Raw genomic sequence first — 21404 nt, 5'->3', positions numbered from 1 at the left:
AAAGCTTCACTTAACTGAGTTAAATTATTTGAGGTTCGATAAATTGCCTACAGTGGCGTATATTTGGGAACCAGCGAGCTTCAATTAGAATATCTTATTTTCCCATTTGCATATATTTTTTAATTTCATCTTTTTTCTTATGGATTTTTACCCCACTGTCCCTCATTCCAGCTTTCTTGGGGAATATCCCCGTAAAAATATTTTTTGGAAGAACTTCCCTCATAACCATAAAACTCGTACCCTATAATTAAAATATGATATAGCAGCTCTTAATAAACATGCGGGGTAGGGCGGTTGTATCTATTCACGGATAATTATAATGCTTGAATCACTGTTATCTGACTACTGAACTTGAATATGAAGAACAGGGGTTGAAAAAGACAGTAACAGCCTCCTTGACATTTAAGAGAGCCTCAGCTCAAACAGCTCATGGTTGCAAACTGTAAGCGAAGAATAGCCCACATCAATAGAGACCAGAATACTTAAAAAACAAAGTTTTGATTGCAGCATATGCAGTGTTTCCTCCAGAATCTTGATAGTGGTTATTACTTCTACAACTACAAACAGTTCCCTACAATTCTGTGATCTCCTTATCCACTGTAATTTGTTCAAACCTTGACTCTTCACTCTCTTCCATGAAGTTCCTACTGCTATTAAATCCTTGTTTTTTACCTCTTCCCATACCATTTGGGGCTTGACCTTCTTTTCTTTTGGCCAAAGAAGGATGATCAAAAAGGACAACCTTTTGGACTCTGTCACCTTTCATCTGTAAAACGTCGCCAACCCTCTTAACCATCCACTCAATTATAGCCCTAGAAGCAGTGGCAGAGCTAAAGGTGGGGATGTTCTTTTCTATACTATTTTTCTTATTATGTTTTGAATATCAGATGTCCAAAGGTCTAGCGACTAAGGATTACAGAATGTTTGAAGCTAAAAACAGGGTTAAGGATAAAACTTTGTTAGGTTGCCGAGAACAATTGTTTTTGTGTTTCACCAGATTCAATAGTTTCACCGTAAATGTATTTAGCCCTGTAATATTATTCGCAGGATAAGGGTAGGAATATCCTTGAACTATGCTATCATTTTATATTAGAACTTGGATAAGAACGACTTATAATTGAAGCGGATTAGATTTTGCTTTTGTGTCCTTCGCTCGAGTAAAAACCACTGTAAGTAAGGAGCTACGCGGCTCAATAGTAACCGAAACTCTAAAAAAAGAAATTTTGATACCAATAGACACATCAAAAGAATTAGATTTTTATGCTGATTTCAAATATATAAGTTTAATCAAGTTTTGTCTTACACGTCAAAAGTTAAGTGCCAGAGAAAATTTGTATTATTTTCGAAAAAGTGGGGTAAGACCCCCTAAGAGTTATAGAACCTTAATAAAAATCACACCATCAGAATCAGCGTATCAGAAAACCTTACTGTAGAGGTTTCAAGCTCCTATCTACTAAAGTGTGGAATTTTGAATTTTTTGCAAGAAGAGAGATCACGGATGCGTGTTTATTTGTTGACTTATTAAAGCGTGTTTATTTGTTGTTTATTAATATGACTTAATATCTCACAGTCCCGGGGGATGGGCTGCGGGTTATGAACTTTGCCCAATGTTTACATATAGTATTGGCTATTGGGAAGTATACAGACGTTTACAGGGGGAATTTTTCTTGTAGTGGGAGGGGTTGATCGGGGGTTACGTGGGAGGATCTTTCCATGGAGGAACTTTTCATGGGAGAAGAGGACATTGCTACGAAGGGGGCGCCGGATTTCCCAGCATTATTTAAAACAACGATTAGAAATTAAATATAAAAAAAACAAGTTTTCAAGTGAAAAACTTTTCAATACTTAAAACGAACAGAAACTAATACGTTTATGATTGGGTTCGCCTTCTAGTCAATACCTCGCTCTTTACGCTAAAGTTTTTTAGTACTTTCATAAGAGCTATATATTATAATTAACGGTTTTTTTGATTAAGGGGTCATTCTTAAAGAATTGGAAAAAAAATTCGAACTTTAGCTTAAAGAGTGAGGTATTGACTAGGGGGGCGAACTCCCCTAATATACGTAATAAAAATATATGAATATAAAAGTTCGTTGCGTAAGTATTCGTAAGTTAAGTATATTTATTACTAATAAAAACGTTCGTAAAGCAAATTAAACAATTTTCGAGAAAGCCATTTACCCAAAAAAAAGTAGAATTAATATAGAAATTTCGTTTTAATTATTCATGTACGGTGAGCAAAAATCAAAACATGCATTAATTTAAAAACGTTCATAGATTAAATTTAAAAAAAACAAGTTTTTTTAACTGAAAGTAATGAGCGGCATTAAATCTTATAACGAAAAGAAATTATTCCGTATATGAAAGGGGCTGTCCCCTCTTCAACGCCTCACTCTTTACGCTAAAGTTTGACTCTTTCTCACAAATCTATTTTTTAAAACAATAAAAAAAAACTTTAGCGTAAAGAGCGAGGCGTTGAGAAAAGGACAGCCCCTTTCATATACGGAATAATTCTGTTCGTTTTAAGTTTTAATTTCGCTCCTTACTTTCAGTTAAAAAAAAACGTTTTAAGTTTTAATTTCGCTTCTTTTTTTTAATCGATCAAAGAGCTAAGTCTGAAATACACTGAACCAAGTACAAAGAAAATGTTCCTTGATAAATTACTATTTCAATGAAATTTAAGAAGTACAAAATAAAGGAAGAAAAATAACCCTGCTTAAGTTTGTCCTACCGTAAATGATTCTTTATCCCAAGTTTTTCAGCGTTTTTAAAACCCAACGGCAATTCATAAAAAGAAATAATTAACATTGAAAATGATTTCACTGAGTAGCTGATTATGGCTGTCCAGTTTTGGTCCTGAAAACATGGCAGCAAAGCATCTTCCTAGCCCATTTCAACCACGCTTTTTCAACTTTGAATATTTTACTCGAAAATGATAACTGACTTTGAAATCTTTTGTGAGTAAAACGGCAATTAAACTTGCTCATTGATCTGACTGACGAATACTGTCAATCGCAGCAATTTATCCTACGTGAACCAAGGGTGAGTAATAAAAAAACAAAAAGAAAAATATCAAATTTATGGGGTTATTCAAGACTAATTGAACTCACAAAGAAAACTAATAAAATAATTGACCCAAACAAACACTCAAATCTTTGAACATGGTGAAAATATTACAGAAAAAGCCAAAAAAAACTGGCTAATACTCTCTTTAGCCATTAAATCAAGCCTCTACATGAGAGTCTGCCTTCTCCGAAGTGCCTCTTTCTCTGCCTTTGTCAATGAGAAATCGTCTATTTTCAGCGTACTGTAAAGTTGCCTTACTCTTTTGGGCAATGGGCGATTTTCACCGTAAATTAGGTAGGCCGATTGTAATAGCTTGTTCTTTAGTTGACGCTGTTCTACAGCAATTTTTTTGCTCTGTTTGGTTGGGTATTATCAATATCACTATTTCTAATTAATTCAGAACCCAGACAAATCAATGAAATAGTCTTCATTGGAAAATATTTGAAATTGTATATTCTCCGAGAGGGGTTGTTGGGGGTGAAATGGTTCATAGTAGCCATACTTGACACTGACATCAACATTTTAAGCATTGAATAGATTCAATGAGGAACTGATTGATGGATATGATTCCTTGTGGGGGAGATAAGTCATCTTAAGAAAAGAAATCCTTCTTTGATCTAACAATCTTTTTCTTTTTCTTCTTATTGGTCTTCTTTGTTTTATTCCTCAAAGTCCTTGTTGATGTCCTTTGCTTCCTGCCTGGGAAGAGACTGATGAGTGAATGACGCGAACGCATCCTTTTCAATCCCTCCCCATTTTGTCGAGATTTTAGTTGCTCACCAACGGCTCTTGCTGAAGATCTAATATTTTCCTTAACACTCACCTTGAAATTCTTGCCCGACCCCCAGTCCTGTAGTGTGGAGGTAGCAAAATTTGATGCAACTGGTGCAAGATATTTTCTGGCAAGGTGTAGTGCAGAACGAAATAACCTTGCAAACCAGCTACCAAGACCATAGCCAGACATTGTAGTGCTACCCTCTCAGTAGTCCAATCCATTGCCTATTTGACGTGGACTCAAAGCACCAACCTAAAAATCATTATCGGGGCAGACAAATGGAATTCTTCTATTGTTCATTTTAGGTGATTTTGTCGTCGATGACAATGGGTCGAAAATGACATGTAATCACTGCTAAGCCTTTTGTTATTGATAGGGGATCACCAAATTCACTTCTTAGTGTTAACTGGCAGAGTTCCAAATACGAAGTGTTTACAGGATCATACTGAAGATGCTTTATATTATAGTGATGAACAAGTTAATGAGTTGTTTTTCGTTTAAGAACACGTAGGAGAGGAACATTTGAATTACCGACTCTCGACGTTTCCACAAAGGATGCATAGAGAAATATGCAAGAGTCCTAAGCGAAACCAGGTGGATAATCAGCAAAAATAACTTGATCCATCCCGTAAATGGTACCAGCATTTTTCCCATGGATCATATTCTGTTTAAACCCAAGAGCATCTCTCAGATTATCGTTGAGAATAATTGTTTCAGTTTCAACAGGTGAACTAATGTAAATTCTACCAAGTTCAAATTAATAATTAGGATGGAATATGCCAGTCCTACGATATGAAATTTTTCTATTGATTTTATGACATTAATTCCTCATATTATCATATTCAATATATTTCAGTTTGACTTATGGATAGTCACTAGGTTTAAGTCCTTCAACCAATTCATAGTCGACATAGCCAAACCCATTGATAGTCAAAACAAATACCATAGCTTTTATATCTTAAACACGATCCTTTTCTCGGGATTTAATAGGTATTTTTGAGAAAACAATTGACAAAAGCCAATTCCTATGCAACGTCAAATTCGATGACGGGGGAGAGTTTTGTCCAAAAATCACTTGTCATATTCAAGGCGTTGTAGAGAGGATCGCAAACATCGGACATCAAAGTTACATAGAAATCATTTGGCATTGTCAGTATCTTCAGCACAGATCCAAGAATCAAAATCAGAGTTGTATCCTAGCCACCGAACAAGTAACTGTTTCTTACCCATGCGAGTACGTGTCTTTAATATCTTTTCAATTTGATAGATTTCACTAGCATTTTTAACTTTTTGCAGTTCATAGTCATAAAAGCCGTCGAGAATCTCTTCATCTTTGGTATCACGCAAGCAATAAGTTGTGGGTTTAGTGTCTAGGATTTTTGCCACTTTAAAAAGTTCAGTAGACCACAAGTAATTCCCCTTTTCAAAAACATTAGTTGTTCTATTAATTCGAACAGTATCACCGACATCTAATTTATTTTTCATCTTGACTTTTGATTCACTGGAATATTGTTTAAGAGAGTTGTCAATTGTATCATCATCAGAATGATGAACGTCCATTGGTGTAGTGCTGGATAATGAACGATGTCGTAGTTGGTTATAAATCAGAATGATTTTATCTAGATCATGAATAAAAGTCGATGTATTTTTCAATGTACAATATCTTGAAATTAAAAGTCGAATAGCTCTTATCAATCGTTCGGCCAATGCAGCCTTTATAGGACTGTGACTATGATAGAGCAGTGTACTATATTTCTCTAGTACTTTTGCAACATGAGGATTAACAAATTCACTACCGCGATCCGTTTGAATTTTTTTTATATGAATCCTGTTCGAGAATACTTTCAATGGCCTGAACAACTTCAATACCTCTCTTTGATCGCAATGGAATTGCATATGCATAGCGACTAAAAACACTGATTGGAAGTAGAATGTACTTGTACGGTGTATTGTGACGTCTTTGAAGCTCATCTAGAGTCAGGAGATCCGCTTGCATTAAATGCAGTGGGGAAAAGGCTTTAGTTTTACGATATTTATTGGCACGAAGTCTATTATTTCTATACAAAGTGTAACTTGGTTCATTTTGTAAGTTGTCATTTAAATTTTTAGTGAGAAAACCCGTGACTTCGGAAAGAGTGGGGGGTGAGCTTAAACTCCCCGCCTAACCAAAATTTTCATAAGCATCTTTCAGAACTTCAGAAATTTTGAATTTAAGCACGTTGTGTAATGTCCGCTACCCTTTTTTATACTGGCTGTTGGTGAAGCTGACTTGATACGTCTTCGCTTTTTTCTAGCTACCAGTGGTGTGCTAGTATTTTCCAAAATTGATTTAAAATCTTCTTCTTCAAGTTCATATTTTAATGGTGTCAATGTTGTTGATGCATGTTCATTTAATTTTTTTAGAATTTGTCTATTACCAATAAGACTTTTGGGGAAGCTTAATGTATTTAGAAAGTTGTATAGATGAGTGTCAAATGATAATAGTCCTTTACGATTTGTAACCATGTCATACATTAAATCAAGTATATTATAGCTCTTGCCCTGAATTATAATCCTTTCCCCATTGCTCACAACTTGAATTTGACCACTTTCCATGAGATAGGTTAGGAGTCGTTTAAATTGTTCACTAAAAGATTTGGGCCATAGATTTGCAAATTTTAAAAAAAATTAATCAAAATACTCCTTCTTTAATTTTTTTCCAGCAGCAGACTCTTGAGGAGATGATTCTTTTTTGGGATCAGCAGCACCAGCAGTTGGCTTCGATCGATAGGACCTGTGTTTGTCCACTCAGCGAAGCGCATCTTGAAGTAAAAGCAGTTTTTTTTCATCCTCAATATTTTTATTGTCAAGGAATTTACTCAGATTGTCCTCAAAGTGTTCCACGGGTGAGAGAGCGAGTTCTATTGGAGTCAATTTATAGGGTTTTGCCATTCTCACTAGAGAAAACTGTTTACAAGTCCTGCAATTATTGGCAGTAAAAGTGTGAAAAAGCTACCGCCTGCCTGAAGAAGTCGTTTCCTTTTAAAATTATTTCCTTTCTTTTTAGAGGCTAATGTACGTACAATGGAACGATGTTGCTTTGCCTGTTGCTTAACTACTTCTGGCAATTGAACATTACCCTCGGTCAAATTTAAACAAAGTTCAGATATTAAGATTAGTTAAATCATTGTCAATACCTGATTTGAGCATTGCTCTTTCACGCTGAGGTTTTGAGATTCTTAGAACTTAAAACAAATATGTATTTACAAATAGTCTCTTTAGTGTCGTGATAGAGACTAATAATTCTTTCTGGTGTTCGCGAGGAGATATACTGTAATGTCACTGTAGAAAATATCTGTGACTACGCGCAGATCCTCGGATTTATTTTGATTAAGATCCAATAGGATATAACCGTGGGGTTTATTAGTTGCCTGATTGTATGCTGAGAGCAGAAATTTAGGGGCACCTGGATAGATTTGTTTATTGAGTGTTATTAGCGAGCTAGAATCACGAACAACTTTGTAGATGATATAGTAGGTGCAGTTCAATGCAAGTGTTCGCATACATTTGCTCTGATGAAAGAGATTGTGAAGAACCAGAGTAACGGAAATCTGTTCATGATGAGAGCGAACAGTGAACAATTGCAGCATTTCCTGGGACCATTGTTCAATAGATTCAGCCGGATCGTCAATGATCAGCAAAGAGTTTGGTTCAATAATGTTGAAAACATCAAGTCCCTGTATGAATTGTATCTGCACCAATCCCATGGTGGCAGCAATTGCTTTTATTTTATCTTATAACTCCTGCCAAATACAGTAACAATGGAATATTTTTTTCGGCTTTTCCACCAATATCTTATCACAATTTTCTATTATTTTAGTTAAGAGTGTTGTTTTACTCGACATTGAGGGCCCAAAGAGTAATGACCTGAATGGTGTTTTAAATTGATACGTGTTCCCTTCAACAGTTCACCTGGACAACTAACTGTAGACCCTAATTGTCTAATGACTAAATAATTTCCATACCACTACTCTGTTCTTCGAGAAGAAAAAAGAATCATATTTTCTTTTATAATATACATAAAAAAGCAACAATACTTAAAAAAAAGCACATTAAAAATGAAAAAACACACTTTTTTAAATTTATTTATAAAAAAAAATACAATATTTACACGGGCAAAGAGAAAAAACACTTTAATACTTTTTGTTTATTTATAGAGAAAAAAAATACAACATTAAATTAGAGAACACTTGAAAAAAAATATCACTTTTTGAATGAAACATTTACAAAAAATCTGCTCTAAGTCAAAAAGATAACTTTGATAGTGGCGGTGCGCCCCCCGCTTGCGGCGGCCACCCCCCCCCCGGGCCGCGAGCCCCCTCCCCCTGGGCCACTAGGCCCCCCCAAAGGTTTTAGGAAATAATTTACAGGACTTTATTTAAACCGAGACTTTCCCTATGGGTAACACATTCGGCCCGGTCTGAAGTTAAATAGTGTCCAAGGGGGAGGGTAGTCACACCATCTTGAAAAACATAGACCTTGTCGGAAATTGCAATTTCTCATGGCAATTTTTTCTACATTTACAGTAAAGTTCCTATATTTGAGAGAACGAATTGCCAGTAATTTGGCTCGCAGAATTTTATTTTGAACAATAGAATTCTTATAAATTTCCACGTCGAAATTCTTATCCACATACTGCGTGGGTACTCCTTTGCAACGTTTCTTGATTTACTCGCCGTGTGTCTGTATAAAGTACACCTTCAGGACCTACAAGCATACCACGGGAAATCAAGTCACGTCCCGTTTACGATTTTAAAAAAGAAATCTGATTTGGTGCCCGACGTTTTACTAGCTCAGGGTAAAGACCACTCCAATTGGTGTAGTCCATCTGTTAGCTGATAATTTCACCGTGCGCCAAATCATCAATTACATTAGGAGGTCTTACTTTGAGCAGTAGAGAATCTGCATCCATGTAGCTGCCATTTACATGCCCCTTCTCAGGCCTAAGTACCCTAGTCCCATTGTATTCAATTTCCAGCATCAACTTGTTAGACATTTCTAAGATAACACCGCCTGCAGTACTATTTTTATTCAAGACAATGTGTCTTTTTTTCCTATTCAAAAGTACCATGTCCGGGCCAATGATTGTAAAGGAAGTGTAATTTGGATCGGCAATAATTCGAGCACATTGTTCGGGATCGGTCACGACGTCACAACGATTCCTATTACGAACACTCTCACGCATTTTGCCGAAAGCTGAATTCAAAATGAGTTTATAAATTTCTTTTTCAGCCTTCGTCTATGCTTCAGAATGTTTTTTGACAAAAGTGTCAACAAATATTTTTAGATATAGTTTTTGACTAAACTGGAGTACTCTGTGAACCTTTGGGACTTTGAAACCATTGTTGCACATCAATTTTAAAGCTATATGATGTACAACTATGTTTTTTTTCGGCAGAAGGTCAGCAATAAGTTTTTGTTTTGAAGGTGTCCAATGCAATCCGTCCACCTCGACTAAACGCCTAGTGCGAGGACTCAAAGAGTCCTTAGTTACAGGTCTATTGATGCACGGGAAAACAAAATCCTTTACTGAATCGTGAAGCTCGACTGGTATCTCTCCATCAATTTCAAAAAACCATCCAACCGGGCCATTCTCCTCAACACTGTTAAAGTTGGGGACATGGGGAGCTTGAGGGTCATTGAGCCATTTATAGTCACCGCAAGGTAGTGCATAATGGGACATGGCCGAGGGGTAGAGAGAATTCATATCAAGGAAAACTGCATCCGATTTGGTCCCCGTCTTCTCTCCTGTTGGTTAAGTTTCCAAGATACGATCCCCGTGAAAAACAAAACCCCCCCTAATTGACATTTCTATAAGGAGGGTCGGAAAAATATCAGTAAACAGCCCGATGTCTCCTATACTAATGCTTTTAATAATGCTCATCACCATAAGAGGAGAAGGAAAAAAATAACCCAAATCAAGATGAAACTTCTCGTAGATTTTATCCGTATTTTTACACATAATGTGTAACAAGATTAACACGTCACTCGACAAATACAGCTTGCAGTAGTCAAACCCATTTTTACACCCCCCCTCTGCCCACACTTTTTTAGCAAAACTGTATTCCTCGGGGGTGCAACTACGATCGTGAAGACTGTCATAAAACGATTCAATTGAAGGAATAGTTTCCTCGGCAAATCTCGACAAGGAACAATAATAGTCATAAGGATATATGCCCTTGACCGTCAAAAAATCATATAAATCATTTGGAAATTGTTGCTTGAGAAGGGGGAAAGCATTGCAACCGTCATCGTTTTTCTGCACTTGAATTAATTCGCTCAATGATTTAGGGAAAAAACTTTATTAATCTAAAAAGTAAATTTTATTCGTGTACTTAATGCCGGCTTCAACAAATTTCCACTTAAATTACAAAACAAGCATCTTTTCCGCTGATTTATGTATAATTTTGTAGTTAAAGCTGTCTATCACCCATAAATCATCTATTGTTCCATTTCTTTGAAGATGTGCAAATGCTGGTAGCACATACTTTAGATCGTAGTTAGCATTATGTATAAAAACAGGTAGAAAAAGTTGCTGTTGAATGTGTAAATTACATTAATAGTGAGCCCACCCACTAAAGTTACTTTTTCCCGTTGAATTGGGGTCAGTAAGGTGGTCGTGGTCCTAGACTGCGTCTTTTGGGGCAAGAGCACTCTTATATACCCAGCAAGGCGTCCTCTTTTCCAGCGTCAGTTGCTTTGAAGGTGACAATGCCATCGAATAGCTCGTGTGACGTAATCGAGAAATTTCCTCGCTTGCTGTTTTTATTAAAAAAATCAATAACTTTTCCATGCTGCCTTCTTCATCCACAGCCAAAAAAACTCTTCTAATTGCAATTTATTACTGCAATCGCGACGGGCATGCGCGTATCAACATCCAACTAGTTTATATTTTTTGAATATATTTGGTATTGATGGGTCTTATACCTCAATCAATCTTGATTCGCAATCTAAAGGCACTTTATCAACTTGTAGCTGAGAATTTTGGAAATTTTTAAATTGTAAGTGTCTTTTCCTTCTGCCGGCATTTCAATTCTTTGATTGCCATGAGTTTTGCAATGCCCCATGTGATCTGAGAATGTTCGCTCAGATCTAAAGGGGGAAAGGCACATGGGACAATAAAAATGTTCCCCTTTCTTCAAACCTTGAGATAGGACTCAATTTAGCGCTGTAACGGGGAAAAAATTTCCAAAGGAATTTAAATCTTAGGGAGGCTGGTAAATAATTAAAATTCAATTTTTAAAATTTTCTACCGTTGATGTCCTCACTGAGTACAAAACCCCTTTTTTATTTGTTTTTTTTCCCCATCTACAAATTCAGTGTCATACTGGAGAACGACCACCCCCATCCCAAGATTTTCATTTGCTTTCTCAAATATGCTTATTTCTTTCAAGGACACCGGATACTTTCCCTCTAAACAGTCAAAATTTACTTTAGGGAAATTTTTTCCACCGTTGCGAGCAAGTTCATCGAGATTTTTCATTGTTGACTCATTATATAATGTTTTATGGGCTGCTGTTAAAAATACGTATTTAAAGCTTTGCAGCCCCGTTTAAAAACTGAAACCCTGAACTCCTTTGGTAGCCAACAAATCCGGATGGCATTTTATTTTGTTACCTCGCCCCCTCTTAAAATAAAGTTTTTTTTAAATCTACTGAGATTCAGATCCATGCGTTCAATGTATAAAAATGGTGGACCCACTACCTCTCTCATTAAGTGTGTCCAAAGTCGAGATTAATTTATTAACCCTGTTGAAAAAGTTGTCTTCGAATTTATTTAGACCTGGGTAAAAAGTCTGGTTGCCAGTTGAAAAATGAAAATAAAAAATATCCCCGGATGTCCCCTTTTGTAAATAAACTTTTTGATTCACTGATGCTTTAACCCCTCCTTGATCCCCCCATTTCTGAATCTGAATCTCAATTTTTGCTTGAATTCTGTCGATGTAGCTACGGAGAACTTTCACGGGGTCATTTAAAATAATGCCCGCGTTTTCCTCGGGAGGGCTAAAATCTACCCTATATGTTTGCAAATGACCTAGAGCAGACTCTAACAAATAAAATTCACGCAATTCCGGGGACACAGCACTATTTTCAAATCCTGTACCTGTTTATACAGGATCCAATTCACTAAGTCTATAGTTGTCTCTAATGATTTCCTCGGAAGAATTATGTCAAACAATTTGCGTTGTTGCGTTATCAAGTAGACGAGCGGAGGGTGACTCAGGCTTTCTAATATTCCCTGTCTGTTCAATTGCTATTCGCTTAGATGACATGAGATCCCCTATTACTTATTTTAAGGTGTTTAGGGACGATTGATCTAGCCAGCCAGTATTGTCCTGCGACGTAATTTCTTTACAAGGACTCGGTTCTGTTACGCTAGTTACATCACCTAAATGTTCATGCATAAATCGATATACCCAGTCCGGATCCTCTATCATATCAGTAACACAATTTAGGGCGTCTAGGTTAGCTATGTCCCCAAAAAAATCATTAAAAAAACTATCTTGCCATTCCATATTATCTATAACTAATGTAGGTTCGTCTCTGAACTCCATTGGAGGTGACAGAATTGGCCCTGCAAATTCCGATGTTTCATTATCCAACGGCAGTTCTATTTCATTAATCTGTAGAAAAAAGATTTTATTTTCCATATGAAATAACCATTATTTTTATAAAGTTAATAAACTATGTTAATTTTTCATAGTCATTGTCCCACCACCTGAACAATTAAAAGAAGAAAAAAAAGTTACATTGGCTTATGTCTTTCATAATGACAATTGAACATGTTAAAAATATATATTGTTTTAGTCAGGGAAATGAAGTCTTATTCTTAGAGGATAAGTTAGAACAAGAGAATGATATATAAAACTAATGGTTTTATTCAAAAAAAAATTTCAGAATAAAAATGCAAAATAGGGATCCAGCTCTAGTGCTTGTCCCTCTTGATTATAATTCTCAATAAAATCCGACCATCTTTCAACCGATGCAGTATATTCTATGAAGCAGTGTTCTTCAGCCTCGGTTAATGGCCATGAATCCTATGCGTTGGTTGCTGGTGTTGGTGTAACTTTCTCTACAATCCGAATTTTCCTATTTCATTTAGCAACGGATTTGATTGAAGTGCTGGACGTAGTTAACCTGGACTAAATAAATCTTTGTAAGCAAAGAACTTTTTTCCCCTTCCATATCAATAATTAAAGTGCGATTAAAATGTTTGGATGATCCTTTTTAGGGCAAATTTTGTTAATAACGCACATACACATGCGCACATGCATGCACACACATACACACACACACACACACACACGCACACACACACACACACACACACACACACACACGCACACACACACACACACACACACACACACACACACACACACACACACACACACACACACACACACACACACACACACACACACACACACACACACACACACACACACACACACACACACACACACACACACACACACACACACACACACACACACACACACACACACACACACACACACACACACACACACACACACACACACACACACACACACACACACACACACACACACACACACACACACACACACACACACACACACACACACACACACACACACACACACACACACACACACACACACACACACACACACACACACACACACACACACACACACACACACACACACACACACACACACACACACACACACACACACACACACACACACACACACACACACACACACACACACACACACACACACACACACACACACACACACACACACACACACACACACACACACACACACACACACACACACACACACACACACACACACACACACACACACACACACACACACACACACACACACACACACACACACACACACACACACACACACACACACACACACACACACACACACACACACACACACACACACACACACACACACACACACACACACACACACACACACACACACACACACACACACACACACACACACACACACACACACACACACACACACACACACACACACACACACACACACACACACACACACACACACACACACACACACACACACACACACACACACACACACACACACACACACACACACACACACACACACACACACACACACACACACACACACACACACACACACACACACACACACACACACACACACACACACACACACACACACACACATGCACACACACACACACACACACGCTGAAATATTCTTACAGGTTGAAATTGCGTTGCTAACCCCTTAGCCTATATTCAATTAGTCTATAACGTGCTGCGAAAACAGCGTCAGATAGAAATGCGCTGTTGAAACAATTTATGCGATGTTTGAATTTCTACTTCAAAAATTCTTAATTTTCTCATAATTTTTGACAGGTTGAAATATAATTTAGTTGATATTTAGTGAAGCATTGGAATTATCGGATATACGGAAAAAAAGCGGTACATGTTATTTGAGACTCACTTTTGTAACGAACGGTTAAAATTCAAAATTTATGACTGTAGGATTAAAAATTCAACCTTCTTGATGGGACATTTGATAAACGGATTAAATACACACAAAAGATAGCCTAGTTTAAGAATGACTGTTCAACTGTCAACAATGAAATAGTGATTTGTTTATATAGTTAGCTTGTTTAAAGAAATAATGGATTATTGCATTAGAAAACATCTTGCTTAAAAGAGAAGTTACAGGTAAGGTTTTATAGAAATGTATGATAAGCTATTTGCTACTTCGGCGTTACAAACATTCTTTTATATACTGCCAATTTGGTTAATGAAAGAAAATGAAATAGGTTTAGTTTAGAAACAAATTTAAGTTATGCGGTTGATAGAATTTGTCTTATTTTTGAAAAATACGGAAACAAAATATATATATTTACAAATTCTGGCTGTACCTGTACATCAGAAGCCCCTGGCAAGGCTTGAAGAGGAGTGTCCCCCCCATCTTGATCAGATGAGGCTGACTCAAAAATCTTGTCAGGTTGCATAGAGACTCCTGGCTGGTCCAACGAACTAGCAAATCTGATTACTGTTGGCCTTGCAGCTTGCATTGATGTGATATCATCCCATCTTGGTCTCTTTTAGAAGGGAGGGCAAGAATCCACCTCAACATCCTTAAAAAAGAAGAAAAAAATTTAGTAATAAGCCCTCTTTTACAGATAAATTGCCGTCTAAAGTTTATTCTGGTGTTTGTAGCACTTTAGAAATATTTAAAAAGCTTTTAAAATAAAATTTTTGAAAATTTTGAGTTTGGAGGTAAGGGAAGGAGGGAAGGGTGATTTCAAAAACATCTCCCCATAATATAATTTGACCTATAAAGTCAATTCTGATGTTTGTAATGCTCTATGTCTTAAAGCTTTACAAATATTTAAAAAGATTTTAAAATAAAATTTATGAAAATTTTGAGTTTGGAGGGAAGGGGGATTTTAAAACCCTCTTCTTGTGATATAATTTGACCTATAAAGTCGATTCTGAAACTTGTAGTTCTCAATCTATTAGTGCTTTAGAATGCCTGCTACTTTTTACAAATCAATATTTTTCTGCTCAAATGTTCCTTCACGTACATACATTCATCATACTGAACAGCCTTGGGAGTCCTAGTATGTTACCTAGACTTGAATATGCTTTAAACAATTAATAGCTTAATAAATACGTCTTTCAAAATTTCACTTTGAAGGACAAAGATCGCAGAAACAGGTTTTCAATTCATGACAATGAGCCAAGATATTACCTGCTAGGCTTTGGAAATTGCTATATTGTTAAGAAGATTACGTGAAAAGTCACAGTTTTAACGAAATAATTAAAACTAAAGAATTATGACCGTAACACAACAATTGAGGGGGTGGGTTTTTGTTTTACATAATAAAAAAAACATACTTAGCGTTTTCTATCGAATATAATCATTATATTTTAAGATTTTGTATTGTTGGAGGGAAGGGGGGGGGGCTAAGTCCCTCCTGAAATTTGAATTTACGAAGTAAAACGATTTTTTTTTATAGCATTTTCAAAAGAGATATCTTAACCAACCTTTGTGATTTGAACGAAATTCGAGCTTTAGTGTAAGGAGCAAGATATTGAGGAGGGAGGCGACCTTTCATATCTGCCGAAACTAATATGCAAATTCTATTTTAATTTTTCATATACAATGAACCAAAATCAAAGTGAACATGCCTCTCTTTTTTTTGAATATTTACTAAAATTGAAATACATGGACTGTTTAATATTTAAAAGAAGGAAGGTTTTTTTTAAAAAGAGGTAACCACACAGTGTAAGGAAGGTAATTCTTCCTTAACCTAATGGCGAAATAATTTCTTTTCATTATAATAATGAGAAAATTTTACTCACCAGAAGCTGCTTAGAATATTCCATATCTATGTAAATGATTGCAAAAATATCGATACTGATAGATTGAATGAACTATTCAAACTGTTGAAAATTCTAATCTGAAAGCTGAATATATACAAAAAATAATTGAATATATTAACAGCTAAACAAGACGCGCTGGTTTTCTAACACGGGTTTATCCCTAAAAAGACATGTATACCATGAATTAGAAATCTAGTCCATGTAAATTGCGTCAGAAAAACTTGTCCTTCATAACACGTTATTCAAAGCCCTAACTCGTACAAGATGGAACATAGTATAACGCAATGTGAGGGAGCTCTGAATCTCTTTGAAATGGTGAAGAGCTTCTATAGAATAGCATTGAAATTGCTATATGTCCCAGCAAATAACATGGTAATTGCTATATGTCTCGTAGAAGTATAATGTTGATTACTACTCAAGGATGGTTCAACCTTGTCAAACGGGAATCATAAGCATAAATTTGCTTTTCCATAGCTATAATGAGGTCAGAAATACTGAATTCTGTAACTAGATGAGAGTTGCGGATCCAAGGGGAAAAACGCAAAATATATTTTGCGAACCGGAAGAAGACTTAGCGAAGTTTTGATTTGTCAGATTTAGTGAGGATTCTCCGAAACGGCGATGTGTACAGATAATGTCGTAGAGCGGCAGAGTTGAAAAGTTTTGAAAGAAGACGGTGGTTGAACCGTAACTTATTCGTTACAAATTTCTGAGAAGAATATCCCCTAGTGACGCTTACTTCCAGTTGAAAACTTTAACTTTGGACTTTTAATAGTTGAACGGAAGACCCAGTTTTGCATACTCAGATTGTACCGTTGCGAAAATTTCACTAATGTGCTGGATAGTGCGGCTCAAATTCAGAATATTGTCTGCATAACATGCGAGAGATAAATCAAGACAGACAAAGATGAGAGATGTGGGAATAGCTGACTGTGCATCAAGAACCCCATTACTAAAAAGTGAAGTGGAAGAAACAGCACCTTGACGAGTAACTTTTTCGAAGTTCACAAAAATATTAGTGGTTGGTGCGTTGACTTGAGAGCCGTCAGCTTTAACTAATGGATGAAGTATTAGGTGAACTTTAAGACGAGAATATATGTCTTGAAGGGCTCTAATATATGAAGGCCTCACTCCACGTTTTTCTGCATGAAGTAACATAGCGGCGTGAATGAGAGAATCGAACGCTTTACGAACATTGTGCCCGGCTAACACGACAGCATCACTTGATGCCTCAGCATCAATCAATGCATTCGCGACAACCGACAAAGCGTGGGCACAACTGAGACATGACTGGAATCCAAATTGGTAAGATAGAACATGAAGTTTTGCTTTCCGATGGTCAATGAACAGGAGTTAGAAAGGCTTAAAGAAGGTAATAACCACCGTTATATGGTGGAAAAACGAGAACTGGGTGGCGAGTTTACCTTTCTTTTGAATTGGAGTGAGATTTCCAATCGAGAAAGAAGAAGATACAAGTCCTTGGGTAACAATCATCTACATTAAAAGGCCAATATGGTTTACCAGGAGCTCGCTTCCATGAAGAAAGTGAGGAGCACTCACTTTATCGATGCCAGAAGATACTTTATGTCTTAGGTGTTGGATCGCTCGTAGTACAGAATCAGCAGAAACAACAAAATTGTCGGTTAGACAACTAGACAGAAATTTATCAAGCTTATCTTCATATTCGAACTGTAGCGTGGCATTTGGAGAAGAAAATTTAGCAGAGAAGTATGGATTCCACTCGGAGTAGGTAATAGCTTAAGCAGATAGGCGGGTGCTTGGAGGATTTCTCGATATATTTCTCCAGAAGGAAGTTTGGGACAGAGAAGCTTGCTGGGACGTCTCTTTAACTATTACTTGAAAAAAACTACGTTTTCTAAAGAGTTAAAGAGGCTGAGTTACAAGGTCGAACCTTAAAACGTACAGGGATTAGGAGGCACAGTTGGGGGGCTGCCGCTCCCCAAACCCCCCGCTTTCGCAGCCTTTAAATATAAAAAAAATTTCTTTAAACTGAAAGTAAGGAGCGACATTAAAACTTAAAACGAACAGAAATTATTCCGTGTATGAAAGGGGCTGTGCCCTCCTTAACGCCTCGCTCTTTACGCTAAAGTTTGACTTTCTCACAACTCTTTTTTTTAAACAATAAAAACTTTAGCGTAAAGAGCGAGGCGTTGACGAGGGCACAGCTCCTTTCATATACGGAATAATTTCTGTTCGTTTTAAGTTTTAATGTCGCTCCTTACTTTCAGTTTAAAGAATTTTTTTTATATTTAAAGGCTGCGAAAGCGGGGGTTTGGGGGATGGCAGCCCCCCCCCAAACTGTGCCTCCTAATCCCTGTACGTTTTAAGGTTCGACCTTGTAACTCAGCCTCTTAACTCTTTAGAAAACGTAGTTTTTTTCAAATAATTTCTGCACGTTTTTGTACAGTTTATTACTTATTATTGCTTGACTAACTGTTAGCTGATCATGTCAGGAGTTAAAGTTGGTGGGCTGCCGCCCCCCAAACCTCCCGCTCTTAAACATTCTTGTTTTAATGCTTTTAATTCCTTAATAATTAAATTCAATAAAAACTCAACGCCGCGCACTTTACGCTAAATTTTTTATTGTTAAAACAAAGAGTTGTTAGAAAGTAAAACTTTAGTGCAAAGAGCGAGGCGTTGAGGAGGGCACAGCCCCTTTCATATACATAAGCGTGGGTTTGGGGGGTGGCAGCCCCCCCAGCTGCACCCCCTAATCCCTGTACGTTTTAAGGTTCGAACTTGTGACTCAGCCTCTTTAACAGCCCCCCAACTGTGCCTCCTAATCCCTGTACGTTTTAAGGATCGACCTTGTAACTCAGCCTCTTTAACTCTTTAGAAAACGTAATTTTTTTCAAATAATTTAAAAAAGAAACTGAGTTTCTTTTTTAAAGTTTAAATTCAGTATATAAAAAATTTGCTCTGACGGTGAATCGAACCCGGGTTTTCCGCCTGACAGTCTGGAGTATCAACCGCAGGACTAAAGAGACACAATTGTAATTGTTTTTTAGTAAATGGAATCTATTTTCGACGCAAGCAAATTCCCACAAAACTTGATATTTGGTTTTTGGAAAACAGAGAAGGAGTGCTCAGATTGAGCTGAAATTTCGAGGATAAGCTCCCAGGCCCCAGGAAATCTTATCCTCCAAATTTCAGCCCGATCAGAAAACGTTAAAGGGGGGTTGTGGTGGAAAAAATTAACATGGGCTATTATAGAAAAACGAGGTTTTTCGTAAATGTAAATTCAGGGGATAATTTTTTCGGTCTGAAAATATCAAAAGGCCCTAACAGGTCGAATTCTGCTTCGAATGAGTCCTCATTCACCTGGATCAGTTGCCAACTGTGGCCTGTAGGCGTGGATAAGATAAAAAAGAAATGATGATGAATTTTAAGTGGCTATATTTGGTTTTTTGAAAACAGGGAAGGAGTGGTCGGATTGAGCTGAAATTTCGAGGATAGGCTCCCGGGTCCTAGGAAAGCTTAACCTCTAAATTTCAGCCCAATCGGACAAAGTTAAAGGGGGGCTGTGGTGGGAGGGTCGAAACTTCCGGCCCAGTTTACCCCGTGAAGATAAAGTCGGAGGAGGATGAAATTTTGCAAGTTTCTTAGTTTGAGCTTGGGCTACAAAATGCAATTACCGCCGTCTCTCTGCGGCCTCTAGGACCTGAAATCGCTTAACATTGTGGTGGGTCGCCTCTTTATAGAGGCACAAGTGTGCCTCCTTGATCTGGTTTATGTGCATAGCTGGTTCTCTTGCAAACTCTCTTTTGGTAGAAAGACAAATGTCAAAAACCCAGCCAGAGCAAGAACAGTCACACTGGAGCCACAAATGGCACCAAAACTTGGATTTTCTCTAAGCTTCAACTAGGCTCGGATTACTGGTCCAATGCTCCGTGTCACCCCGACATATACGTTTAAGAGGTATAGTGGTTTTTTCTGCACATAAGAGGGCCTGGTAAATTTGTACAAGATTGATATCTAGCAACCATCAGCTTGCGGAATTTTCATGAGCAGCTGGAGCAGGACATGAAATATATGAAGGACAGAGTTAGTAACTGTTGTCAAAAGATCAACTTGGATGTTTTTCCAATCCCTGTAAAATTGGGCGTGAGGCTGATGTAGTTGTGGGGTGTAAATTTATATTTGTACCTTGTTTTTATATGATTGTTTAATTAATTTCTGTTCCTTTGGGTTTCATCTAATGTTTAATAGCAATTTCTAATCGCTTTGATTTTGTCTTGTTATAGGTTTCTGTTTCTATTGATCATAATGTTAATGTGGACTTTACTTTGGTTTGAAAAACTACAAAATACAACCAAAACTAAACTAGGACTAAAGTAAAAACAAAGAGCTATAATTTCTATTACTTTGGGTTTCATTTATTCTTTGATAGTAATTTATGGTCGTTTTGAGTTTGAATTATTATAGGCTTCTATTTCTTCTGATCTTAGTTTTAATATGGAAATAACTTTTGTTTGAAAAACTTCTTTTTCGGAAAGTTTTTTAATTCCCAATTCAAAATAATTTTTTATCCCTAAATAAAATTCAAAATAAATCTATATATCTGGAAACACTAGTGCGGCTAGTGTTTCTAGTGTTTCGGCTATTTCTACCAAATAGCCGAACTTTTATTTGTAGTGAAAACTACAGGTATCTATTTAGTGCTGAAAGCTCATCAGCTAAAGATAATATTTCATTGCAATTTTTCTTTTATTTCCAATGTTGTAAAAAGTACAAAGGAAAACATGTGTAACATAAGTTTTTTTAGTAAAGCACCAAAAAACGCTTGCAGACTTTATGCTTTTACCGTTAGGGAAACTGGCAATAGCCGAACTTTTATTTGTAGTGAAAACTACAGGTATCTACAACAATCTTGGAAAGAGCTAATAAAATTAAACTGAATTCCCATGGTCTTGGGAATAAAGTATTGTTCATAATTAAGTCTTTTTTTTTGGGGGGGGGGAGAAGGGGTCGGGAGTTTGGGCCATGGAATCAGGGCCTTCGGTCAGTTCCCTTGATTAGTTAGAATAAAATATTGTTAATAAACTTTTTTTTTAGGGGTGGGATCGGGCGATGAAGG

The 21404-nt window shown here is 36.9% G+C and overlaps 1 protein-coding gene across 1 annotated transcript in view; it reads right to left on the bottom strand.

Annotated features, from left to right (window-relative positions):
- LOC148953648 (lectin-like) overlaps positions 1-796 on the bottom strand; it is a 30499-nt gene extending 29703 nt beyond the window's left edge. The window contains exon 1 of the mRNA XM_089087269.1: positions 615-796. Coding sequence (XP_088943395.1) covers positions 615-796 — 182 coding nt within the window. The remainder of the gene's footprint in view (positions 1-614) is intronic.
- Positions 797-21404: the final 20608 nt, after the last annotated feature.

Source organism: Artemia sp. Qi Xiang Cuo, chromosome 3, assembly GCF_049724085.1.
Source record: "Artemia sp. Qi Xiang Cuo chromosome 3, ASM4972408v1, whole genome shotgun sequence".
Classification (NCBI taxonomy): Eukaryota; Metazoa; Arthropoda; class Branchiopoda; order Anostraca; family Artemiidae; genus Artemia; species Artemia sp. Qi Xiang Cuo.
This window is presented reverse-complemented; position numbering and strand designations above follow the sequence as displayed.